Below are 12,006 nucleotides of genomic sequence, written 5' to 3'. Positions count from 1 at the left end.
GAACGGGTTAGATAAATCCCTGCTAGGCTTGGGGTAATCGTGTGCAAGGGTCTACACCTCTCGCTTTCCTCCTGCCTGGTTTCACACACTTCTCCATTGCGTGCATTTTCGTACCCCTCTTTCTCCCCACACTCTTCCTCTGCCATGTGGCACCCTGCCAGCCTCGCTGCTGCTCCGGACACCTGCTCTTGCAACCACCCACCTTGTCTAAATGTCTCTCCCAGCTCGCCCCGAGCCTGCAGCCCTTCGCTTCGAAGCAGGCACGACATCACCCCCCTGCAGCCAACAGCATCCCTCCCCATTCACAGCGACTCGACCAGAACGCACCGCTCCCGCTCCGCCCACGACCAGGCGAAGGCAGGCAGCCCCGCCGTGCCCCCGCTCCGTCCGCCCCGGTCCCGCCCCGCCGGGCCCCCGCTCCGTCCGCCCCGGTCCCGCCCCGCCGAGCCCCGCGCCTTCCTGGGAGCTGTAGTCCGGGAACTACGAGCCCCGGCGTGCCCCGCCGCCGGCGCCGGGTCCAGGCAGGGCGGGAGCGGGCGCGGTATGGCGCTGCGCGGCTGCCTGCAAGCCGGTCGGGGGCTGTTGCGCGCCGCTGGGCCGCGGCGGCCGCCTGCCCGCGGGGGCTGCGCCGGGGTCCGGGTGAGCGGTGGCAGCGCCGGGGACGAGGGCCCGGGCCCGCCGCCCGCGTCCTTGCCGCTGGCCAGGAAGGGCACCGCGGGCCGGGTCCGGGCGCGGGAGGGAGAGGGCCGGGCTCGGGGCGGTGGGTGACCGTCCCCTCCGCTCGCCTTGCAGCCGCCAGCCTTCGGGTTCCTCTTCGACGTGGACGGGGTGCTGGTGCGGGGCAGCCAGCCGGTGCCCGCCGCCCGCCAGGCCTTCCGGAGGCTGGCGGACAGCAACGGGCGGCTCCGGGTGCCGGTCGTCTTCTTGACCAACGCCGGCAATTGCCTGAGGTCGGCCAAGGCTCGGGAGCTCTCCCAGGCGCTGGAGCTGCAGGTAAGGGCGGCGGCAGCACCGCGCCCCGCTGGCGGGCAGCCGGGCGAGGGGAGGGCAGCTCGGTCAGAGCCCCCTGCCGCTGGCTGTCCCTTCTCGTAGGGACCAGGGAAGCAGGGAGGAGGAAGGTGCTCCCGCAGCACCATTTTCTCGGGAGCGGTGAAGGGATCAGGGTGGCAGCAGCCGGGGTTAGGGATGCAACCCGACCGCAGGAAGAAAGGGGGGAAACATTCCCTGCGGCTCTCCTGTCAGCCTCTTCTCCTTCCCGCAGGTGTCTCCGGAGCAGGTGATCCTGTCTCACAGCCCCCTGCGGCTCTTCAGCCAGTTCCACCAGAAGTGCATGCTGGTGGCCGGGCAGGGGCCCGTGGAAGAGAATGCCCAGGAGTATCCTTTGCTGTGTGTGTCTCTGGATGCTTTGCACACCCCTTTGCAGCCCAGCTGAAACCGCAGCTCCTGCCCAGCCCCTACTCGTGCTGCTCACTCAGTCAGCTTGTAGAAGCGCAAGAAGACGAAAAGGTCACTGCTCTCACCTTATGGGGACGCTCAAATGCAGGCACTATCTCTTGAGAGCTGTCTTGGTCACCTCCTGGCTGGCCTTTGTCTGAGCTTGGCTTCTCACACTGAGTATCTGTCCTGCGAGCTGCATTGCCGTTCCAGCTAGTCAGCTGTCACCAGGAGGGGAGCCTTCAGCCTGGGCCTCTCTTATGACATATCATTGCACTCTTTCCATTCTTTCATAGCAGAGTCCATTATGGATCACTCCCAAAGCTAAAGCTTCCCCATGGAGTCTGACAGCAATTGAAAGAATGCAAATATCCTTTAAACCCAAGTGTCTCAGTACAGGGATGTGGTCTAAATGACAATTCCACACATATATTGCCTGTCTGAGACAATGACAGAACAGGTCTGGTATGTCCCATGTCTACAGGGAGATAAGACCTATCTGCAGGGCTTGCAGCACCTCCTGTACCAGTATCACACCTTGTATTTAACATTGGACTTCATCTGGTACAAAAACTTGGCCTCTCTTAATGTTTCTCAAAGGTCAGTAGGGTAGCTAAGAGCAAGGTTCTCTGCAAGCCAGTGTAAAACATCCTGTACTTGCCCAGTGCAGACAATTTTCACCCCTTGAGCTGCTGAGGCCTTTACTGATTCTAAGCAAGAAGTCTGTGCTGCACTGAGCCAAAACAAATCACCTTAGAGGTCTCCCAAAGCACATCCATTCTGTCTTTGAGTGGCCTCTGCCCTTTGCATATTCCCAGGGGTTGCTGTTTATAAAGTAAATCATCCCAGTCTGGGGCTTTTGCATAATCTTTAGGGCCACTTTCAGGTTGAAGCAGAGCATGCAGTTTGACTGGCTGCATGTTCCTAGGTTAAATACTGCCCTGCTACTAACACCTATATCAATAGATGCCTTTGTAAGTAATGTAAAAAAAACCCAAACCAAATGCAACAGTCTCCACATCTTTCCTTGATGGTCTGACATAGCCTGGGGTTCAAGCATGTGGTCACCATAGAGGCACTGAGAAAGGCATATCCACTGTTAGATATGGTGGATCATAGCCGGAGGCCAAAGGAGCTGGTAACTTCTTGATGCATCAGCAGAATATGGGGAGGGGGAGGTCTGGTGTGGTGTGGAGAAGCTAGAGAGGCACAAAGCAGACAGCTGCTAGTACCCCTCTTCAGCAAGAGCCTGGGACTGGTACTGAGCAGCCAACATTGCTCTGTGCTCTCCAGTGTTGGCTCTTGCAGGAAGAGCAGTGGGTTTCCCCTCTCCTTCCTCATACCACTCCTGTCTTTTGTTGCTATTCCTTGCAGTGAGTGGTGAGGTGGTTTGGTTGACATCTGCTCTGATAGGGGAACACAAGATCCATGAGGGGTGGGGAAGGTCTGGTGTGGTGTGGAGAAGCTAGAGAGGCACAAAGAAGACAGCTGCTAGTACTCTTCTTCAGCAGGAGCCTGGGACTGGTAGTTTGGTTGACATCTCCAGCTCTGAGAAGGGAACATAGGATCCATGAAATCAAATTTGGGATGGAGGAGTGGGAGAAGTCTTTTAGGATTCTAGGTGGCCTTGTCCTGCCTCTTTATAAAACTGCCTTGGCAGGTTCAAAGGAAGCTGTTCTGGTTTTGTTTTGGAGACAGCATTAAGTTTTGCATTACTAACCCAGCCTTCATTTTTCTCTGGCAGCCTCCTCCAACCACTGGCTTCCCCACTATAGAAGGTAAGCAAGAGCCTTTGTTTACTTATGAACAGGAATAACAGCAAGGCAAGCCAACAGGGATAGGAGCTGCTGATGTGCTGGCAGCTCGTTCTTACCCACAGGCAGACAGCATACAGTCAGGAGGCAGCCTTGCTTCTCTCATACAGCATGAAGCACAGGCTTGCTAAGAGCAAAGCCAACTTTTCTCTCCAGTATCTGGGATCCATGGTGCATGGGGTGCAGTAATGTGCAGACTGGAGCCCTGGCAGCAGCTGTGTGCCAATGGTGGCTGCATTAGCCAGGCATCCTAGCAGAGTGGTGGGTTTGCTAGTGGGTGGCTTTTGCTGGTGGGTCTTGTGCTGTGCTGTCTTATACTTTGATCTTACGAGTTTCTAAGCATCTCTTGGACTCTTCCAGGGGTGATTCTCTTTGGTGAGCCAGTGAGGTGGGAAACAAGCTTGCAGCTTATTATTGATGTACTCCTGAGTAATGGGAACCCTGGAGCAGAGCTGCAAGACATACCATACCCCCATCTGCCTGTCCTTGCCTGTAACATGGATCTCCTGTGGATGGCTGAAGCAAAGATGCCCAGGTGAAGAGCATGTGTGGTGTCTGTTTTAGGCTACTTCATATACAGCTCTCCTGCAGATGATGTCTTCTTGCTACATTTTTAGTGTTAAGAGTTTGACTGTATGGCACAATTGGCACAGTAGCACAGTTTACATATCTGTATATGTAAACTGCATGGCTAAACTTGGAAGAAGACTAAAGACTGCAAGACAAAAACTTGGAAGAAGCAAAACCCAGACCGCTGCCTGTGGGTGGGTAGATACTGTGGGTGGGTAGATACTGTGGGTAGATCACCCTCACAGTAAAAAAGTTTCTCCTCGTGTTGAAGTGGAACCTCCAGTGTTCTAGCTTATATCCACTATTCCATCTGGGTGCCACTGAAAAGAGCCTCTCCCCTTCCTCTTAACACTCACCTCTTAGATATTTGTAGACATTACAGACTCCTTTCAGCCTTCTCCAGACTGAACAGCCCCAGGGCTCTCAGTCTTTCTTCATAGCAGAGATCACAGTATCATCAAGGTTGGAATGTTCAAGTCCCTTAGTTATCCACATAGCTCTTCATTGGACTCTCTCTAGTAGATCTCTGTAGATCCTAAGAAAAATTGGAGAGCTCAAAACTGGATGCAGTATTCCAATGTGCCACAGATAAAAGCTGGCTACCACACATACCAGCTCCATGATGTGTTTGATCTAGGTAGTACCCTGGTTACAGCAGGTGGTCCTCCTCACTGAGGAGTGTTTGCTACTTAAGAGGTGTGTTTGGGGGTACTAATGACCTCTTTCCTGGAGCAGGTTTGGCCATGGCACTTTCCTTCTGTGCTTGGAAAGCATCTACAAGAAAGTGACAGGCCGGGAGCTGAAGTATGAGGCTTTGGTTGGCAAACCCAGCACAGTCACCTACCGCTATGCTGAGTACTTGATAAAAGAGCAAGCCCAGAAACAGGGCTGGGATGTTCCCATCCGCCGCCTCTATGCTGTTGGGTAAGAAGCTCTTTCCTGCTGATTTCCTTAAGACAAGTCAGTCTGCAACTCCTTAAGCATTTGGGTGGAGTGTTTCTAGAATGAGTACTGAAATCCCCATAGCATCTCTGGAGCTTCACATGTTGCGACAGAGGTTTACCAGATTTTTGCACCTTGCCCTTTTATTACTCTGAAAGGCCCTATCAAGCCTAGCAGAGCTGTTACTGTAGGATGCAGAGTGCATGTAGCATGTCTGGGTTAAAGAAATGTTAAGAGATCCAGATGCAGTGCCATCAACCCAGCTACACCAAACACTTGGGGGTTGTAGGGAATGCATTCACAGTAACGTTCTAAACTGCTTTAGCCGCTTTGAATCTTGTCCCCTTTAAAACCTGTGAGGCAGACAACTGAACAGGACACACCTGTCTTAGTCTGGGTGTTAGCAAATATCTTTCACCCCTTCCTCCCTTAAATCTCAGTCTGCCAGAGGCAGAAGCTGCTGCACAGGCTAGTTCCTCATGTCTGTCTCATGCTGTGCCCTTATGCAGGGATAACCCTATGTCTGATGTCTATGGGGCAAACCTCTACAACAGCTACCTCAGGTCAGCTCAGCAGAAGCAGGTGGAGGCTGGGATGAAGAGGAACCCACCGGCAGCCGGTCCCCAGAGTGAGCTGAGGGAGAACTGCGAGGGTTCAGTGGAGAGCTGCGAGTCTATCCTGGTCTGCACTGGGGTGTACCGCCACGCCGCAGCCGCTCCCGGCGCGCAGCAGGGGCACGCAGCAGGGACGGTGTTCCACGGCCATCGGGACTGCGGCTGGGAGCCCAGCCTCGGGGAGGCGGCTTACATAGTGCCGGACGTGAACGATGCTGTGCAGCTTGCTTTCAAGAAGGAGGGCTGGAGCTAGGGCTAAGACAGGTGTGCCTAAAGTTCTGCCATCAGGGATTCTATGGACTGGAAAGGGAGGAAGGAAAGAACAGAGAGAGACCTGGAGCGATCTTCTGATCTCGCCAGCGCAGCCTCGGCACTGGAGCCCCTTGCTTTGGTACTCCTCTGCAATCTTGGCGACTGCCAGCAGGCTTTCAACTGTGAGCACACACTGCTGCCATCAATAACTGAGCCACAATGAAAACAGGGTATAAGGAGGAGGCCTGTCCCAGCAATCCTAGTTTTGTTCAGACATCAGAGTTCTTTCTTCTCCACCTTTCATGCATGAAGATTAGGAAAATCCACCCTCCAGATCCTCACAATGTCCTAGAGGGTGAAGCTCTTCCCTGCACAAGGAGCCCCTGTCAGCCAGTGCACCATTCATACACTGAACTATTTGTCCAGTCTGTGATGGGAGCGCACCAGAAGCTGTGTTCTCAGGTGGTGCTGTGCTAAAGGATGGCTTTAAGTCTTAACATGCTCCTTAAGAAGAGTAAGTGCCTATAGAATGCAACAAAGTCTGTTTGTTTGGTGGTTTGCCACTGTGTCATCGTTACTCTGAAACAAAGTCCCATTTTGCAGTCCTCCAGCAGCTATGGAGAGGGAGTGCCCCTCAAAGGAAGCTGCAGTAGCCAGAGCCATTAGCTACAGGGCCAAGGGGAAAGTGACATTATTCCCTGCCCCCCTAGTTAGCATTCTGAGAGTGCCTCTGCCTTTTCACATCCCACTAGGGAGCCAGCAGCCTGATCTCAGTTGCAGAGGAAACCATGACTGAGTCTGAATTTCTATAGCTGGCTTTACCCAAACAAAAATGCTGCAGCAAGAGGCTGTTTCAGCACACAGTCTGAACCCAAACGTTTGAAAGGAACATCCTCCTGCTTCAGATGGTGCAGGTTTCAAAGAAGGACTCTGCTTTGGAACAAGGACCAACTAGGAGGAATCATGGCCCTTTGCTCCTTCCTTCCTTGCAGGCAGGATTGAAAGAGTTCATCAAGCCAGGATGAAACCTGAGCCCCAAATCCTCAATTTCATCTTTTAAGAATGCAAACTTATCCATCCTTCACTTCCTTGGGTTTTTTTATTCTCTTGTGTGATTTGCAGCTCAGGGATATCCTATATGTTCTCATCCCTGTTCTCTCCTCTTCCTTTGCTGTGCTGGCAGAGTCTTGCCTGCCCAGGAACATTTCTGTGTCCCTAATGACATGTCTTCTGTTGCCTCTGTTCTCCTAGTTTGGTCTATCCAGAGAGACTGAGACCTGTGTCTCCTCAGGCAGCCCAAAGCAGCTAAGCAAGCACTGCCTGAGAAACACCACGTGAAAGACTGGCTCAAATTGTGTCTTATTCTAGAGAAGCACTGTGATTTTAGAAGCATAAACCAGTCTGTGATGAAAAGCCTTTGGAGCCAACACAACTGAGCTGGTGTTCCTAGTTAGCTCACACTGCAGTGAGGGATCAGAAATAGGTCTGCTCTGCCTGCCTCTTCCTTCCTGCTTTACCAGGCAGCTTCATATACAGGGTACAGACAAGATGTTCTGCACAGAAGTTTGAGCTGTTCTTAATTCAAATCTCAGCATCCATGTGCACTGGCATTCTGCTTCAGGAGCTCTGCCATCTTCTCCATACTGATGGGAGGTACTTACTGGCAGAAGTACTAAGGTCTGTCCATCTGTGTGTGCAGCAACCTCTGGCAGAGCTCTTTCTCATGGAGGCTGTGATGCCAGTTACTGAAAGACAAGGTGCTGCTGAACCAGTGTTCCCTGAGGGGTGCAGTGCTGCTGAATCAGGGCTCCCAAAGGGAGCCAGGTGCACTGCCTGCTGCTCTGATGATGGCAGTGGCTTTGTGGAAGGAAGAGGCAGGGGAATTTTGAGACATCACAAGTGGTTTGTAATTTCCTATCAGCATGCATGGCACATCTTGGCCAGGAGCGAGGGAGGTAGCAAGGCAAAGGAGGTAGCACCTCCTTCAAGAGAGGAAGAGGTTTGCATTTGCATGAAGGGTGAGCCAAGCATCTCTGTCTTTGGAATAGCAGTGGAGGTGAGCTGACTGATGTGAATCTCCTCAGAGTCCAATCCTGCCTTTAGCTCCAGATTTGGTTTTTTCCATGTTAGTGCTGAAACAGTGCTCTGGGAGTCTTAAAAATGTGTAGGAGGAACTTCAGTGATAAGGAATTTAAGAAATCCTTTGCTTGTGAGTTGAAATTGGACAGAAGGGAGGAGAAAATCTAGAATAGTCTTGAACCTTCTCCCCAGTTCTTGCCAAGTAAGGTTGCATAAAAGGCTCTGCTTGTTGGTCTGTGCGTTAATGAGTCAGGCTGTCCTTCATCTGAACAACAGAGACCTTTCCTGTCTTCCCCTGCTCAGCTTTTTGATACAGTCCACTTTGTCCAAGTCACTGCCTAGGAACTGCATAGACACAGCAGACAGAATAGGAATTCTTGGCTCTCCAGCAGCTGCTGGGCACTGACTTGATTCTGGAAGGTTTCTACAGACAAAAGTGTTTGCCAGGTCTCCACAAGTTGGGTGCTAGAGTGCTGTGTGGGCTTCTAGCTCATCTGCAGCTCGTTTGTGGACATCTGTCAGTGCTAGAATTCAGTGAAAGCCTTTTTCCTTGTAATTGCAGCTTCCTGGAATAAGTTTCAAGTGTGACTGTAACAAAACTTCATCTCATGTATTACACAGAAGTGGTATTTCTGAAGCCCTATTTCTCCCATTTGCAGCAAGCATCGTTCTGGGCAGATTATGGGACCAGGCAGGAGAAGGACTTCACTTGATGAGCCAATACCTTACTATTGGTATGGTGCACTGCCCTACACAGCAAACATGGGGAAGACCTGATCCTAACAAAGCCATCCTTCATATGTTGTGTTTCAGTCAAGCCTCAGGGGAGTATGCAGTGAGCCCAGGCAACTGAGAAGAGCAGGGAGGAACCAGAGGAGGGATGGACCTGGTTTGGATTTGAAGCAGAGAGCCTTTATGTCATGCAATAACATAGTGAAGAGAGAGTTTCTTTATTCCATATGACATGCAACTACTAGCCTGGCATTCAGGGATTCATGCAACACTACTGTCTCCTTTCTTCCAGTCTTAATCCCAGGGTGTCTTTTTTCCTCCAGTAAATGAGTAATGTTTCAGCTGTGCCCTGTAGCAGAGTGATTCTATATTCGACAGAGGAATCAGGAGCTGTGATTGTTGTGGATTTCATACTGATTTCAGCCCAGTTCTGGAGCTGATCCTTTGATCTAGCACATATATAAAATAATAAAAGATGTTTACTTTGAATAAATTTAACCTTGATGTGTCTTGAGTATTATCCTGGGCTCTTTCTCATCTCTACCCTAGAAGATTATCAGGACAGATTCTGTCTTCTTTTCTGTTTGTCAAGCTGTTCTCAGGTTTTTCTTGAAGGAATCACCCTGACAGATGCCCTTCCAGCAAATTCTTTTGACAGGGCCAAACTGTGATTCCTTGTAAGCTCTGCATCTGCTGTAGATGATGAGATGAGATGATGAGATGAGATGATGAGATGAGATGAGATGAGATGAGTGCAGTTTTGACTCTTCCTGCTCTCTAGTAGGGAAGAGCCCCATCACAAGCTGTGACTGGATAAGGATTCCCATTCTCAAGCAGACAGAGGAATTGAACTGTATTCTACATCCTGAAGAAATGACCTATGGCCACAGCTTCTAACAGTAATAATAAGTGGGTTGGGAACTTCCCCTTCCCCCCAGCTGAAATTTAGCAGACCAGCTCAGAAGGCATCAGAAGTAAGCTACAGCTCTATTCACAGCAAAGCTGCATTCACAAGCATATCTACACACCACGTGTAGATGTATTTACAGTTATATGCAATCTAGAAAGAATACAGAAATCCAAACTACCCCTGGACAAAGAAGGCCCAGAAGGGGCCTTTTTTTCCCCAGCAAGAGTGGTCAGGCATTGGAATGTGCTGTCCAGGGAGCTGGTTGAGTCTCCAACCCTGCATGTACCTAAAAGTCATTTGGATGTGGTGCTTGGGGAAATGGTTTAACTTTGTGGTGTAGGGATAATGGTTGGACTTGATGATCCTGAGGGTCTTCTGTGATACTCCAATGAGCCCTAAACCACTACAGCAACTTTCTGCTCTTACCCAGTTCTCCAGTAGTCAGAACAATTGCCCAGGATAAAATGTATCAAAGTTTAGGTAGGCAGAAAAAGGTCAAAGCCTCTTTGATGAATGGTTTTAATAACTTGCCAAAGCAAAAGGGCAGCCTAGGGTTGAGATGTCCCACAGAGGAGACAGCCCTAGCTGGAAGCTGGCTTACCATAGAAATTCTTAACCAACACGAGGAGCAGAGTTAAACACTGGCATGAGGAAACACTGAAGAAGGGACAACTTGAACAAGAGGGACTTCAGAGCCCTCTTCGAGTTGGAGTTTGCTCCCAGGTGGATGCAGTGAGAAATGCCTGCCAAGTGAAGCGCTGTGAAGTGCTCATCTGTGGATTCTGGTGTGCCTTGGACACAAGTTAAGCAGTTCCCTGCTCGCCCAGGTATAGCCTGTGGCCCTTCAGGGGCACACTCAAACTCTTCCTTTACCAAATCTACATAACCTCATTCACAAAAGCACAATTCTTCCTGGAGTTTTGCAGCCCCGTGGTCAAGCTGATGGAAATTGGGCAGTTAAAAACCTTTGCTGATCCAGTTTGCAACACTTTAAACCCCCATCCTGGCAAGGCAGCTACATCTTTATTGATGACCTGGACGAGGGGATTGAGTCCAGCATCAGTAAGTTTGCAGATGACACCAAGCTAGGAGCAGGTGTTGATCTGTTGGAAGGTAGGAGAGCCCTGCAGAGGGAGCTGGCCAGGCTGGATGGGTGGGCAGAGGCCAATGGGATGAGATTGAACAAGGCCAAGAGCAGGGTTCTGCACTTGGGCCACAACAACCCCAAGCAGTGCTATAGGCTGGGGACTGAGTGGCTGGAGAGCAGCCAGGAGGAAAAGGACCTGGGGGTACTGATAGACAGTAAGCTGAAGATGAGCCAGCAGTGTGCCCAGGTGGCCAAGAGAGCCAATGGCATCCTGGCCTGCATCAGGAGCAGTGTGGCCAGCAGGACAAGGGAGGTTATTCTGCCCCTGTACTCAGCACTGGTCAGGCCACACCTTGAGTGCTGTGTCCAGTTCTGGGCTCCTCAATTCAAGAAGGATGTTGAGGTGCTGGAACATGTCCAGAGAAGGGCAACAAAGCTGGTGAGGGGCCTGGAACACAAATCCTATGAGGAGAGGTTGAGGGAGCTGGGCCTGTTTAGCCTGGAGAAGAGGAGGCTCAGGGGTGATCTTATTACTGTCTACAACTACCTGAAGGGGCATTGTAGCCAGGTGGGGGTGGCCTCTTCTCCCAGGCAACCAGCAATAGAAGAAGGGGACACAGTCTCAAGTTGTGCCAGGGTAGGTCTAGGCTGGATATTAGGAAGAAGTTCTTCACAGAGAGAGTGATTGGCATTGGAATGGGCTGCCCAGGGAGGTGGTGGAGGCACCATCCCTGGGGGTCTTCAAGCAAAGCCTGGATGAGGCACTTAGTGCCATGGTCTGGTTGATTGGATAGGGCTGGGTGCTAGGTTGGACTGGATGAGCTTGGAGGTCTCTTCCAACCTGGTTGATTCTATGATTCTATCTCTAGGTACCAAACTACATCTTCCCTAGGAACCAAACCATTCCATCAAGAAAGCCCTTTCCTCTAACCCACTGTGATCAACCTGCTCTTCCCTTTCAGTGAGTTGAGCTAAGAGCTTTCACTTTCCCCTCCAAGTCAGCTGCCATACACACTAAAACCAAGTACAAAAGACTAAGAGCAATTGCCACATCCTCTTCATACTCCAAATCTGTGCTCCACTGCAAGCATTGGGAAAAAAAACACCACATTTGATGTTGTTACTGAAATTCTTTGAACTGAAATGTAAGAGCAAGCCATAGATTGACAGTTCTGTACCCTCTGAAAAGTATCTGTATTCCCCAAAGCCTAATCCTGGATTGGCAGTTCAGTTACAAGGTCTGCATCCAAAGGTGAACAAACCCAGGCACCTCTGAATGTTGGTGCTGCTCAGGTGAAACCCTTGCATGCTTGTCTGGAACTTCAACCCTGTCTGTCTGAAGGGGTTAGATAAGTGCAATGCAAAGCATGTGCCAGAAAATGCTGAAGGGAGCAGAACATCTTCCTTACCAGGAGAGCCTGAGGGAGCTGGGGCTTGGAGAGGAGCCTGAGAGGTGACCTCAGTCATGGTTATCAATAAGTAAAGGCTGAGTTCTGAGAGGCTGGAGCCAGGCTCTGCTCAATGATGCCCAATGACAGCACAAGGGGCACTGGTGGAAGCTGAAGCACAGGA

At 51.0% G+C, this 12,006-nt stretch overlaps 1 protein-coding gene across 1 annotated transcript; it reads left to right on the top strand.

Annotated features, from left to right (window-relative positions):
* The first annotated feature begins 543 nt into the window (after window positions 1-543).
* Window positions 544-8,935, top strand: HDHD5 (haloacid dehalogenase like hydrolase domain containing 5). Its single transcript, XM_064155716.1, has 8 exons — window positions 544-639; window positions 793-993; window positions 1,262-1,374; window positions 2,479-2,572; window positions 3,179-3,212; window positions 3,609-3,783; window positions 4,554-4,742; window positions 5,270-8,935. The coding sequence occupies exons 1-8, from the start codon at window positions 544-546 to the stop codon at window positions 5,625-5,627; spliced, it is 1,260 nt and encodes a 419-aa protein (XP_064011786.1). The 3' UTR covers window positions 5,628-8,935.
* Window positions 8,936-12,006: the final 3,071 nt, after the last annotated feature.

This window comes from Pogoniulus pusillus, chromosome 15 (assembly GCF_015220805.1).
Source record: "Pogoniulus pusillus isolate bPogPus1 chromosome 15, bPogPus1.pri, whole genome shotgun sequence".
In the NCBI taxonomy this organism is placed as follows: Eukaryota; Metazoa; Chordata; class Aves; order Piciformes; family Lybiidae; genus Pogoniulus; species Pogoniulus pusillus.
Note: the sequence above shows the minus strand (reverse complement) of the source record. Positions and strands in the feature narration are given on the sequence as shown.

Coding starts and splice junctions, on each gene's coding strand:
- HDHD5 (XM_064155716.1), top strand. CDS start 544: ATGGCGCTGCGCGGCTGCCTGCAAGCCGGTCGGGGGCTGTTGCGCGCC. Junction 640..792: donor GGGGCTGCGCCGGGGTCCGG/GTGAGCGGTGGC, acceptor CTCGCCTTGCAG/CCGCCAGCCTTCGGGTTCCT. Junction 994..1,261: donor CCCAGGCGCTGGAGCTGCAG/GTAAGGGCGGCG, acceptor TCCTTCCCGCAG/GTGTCTCCGGAGCAGGTGAT.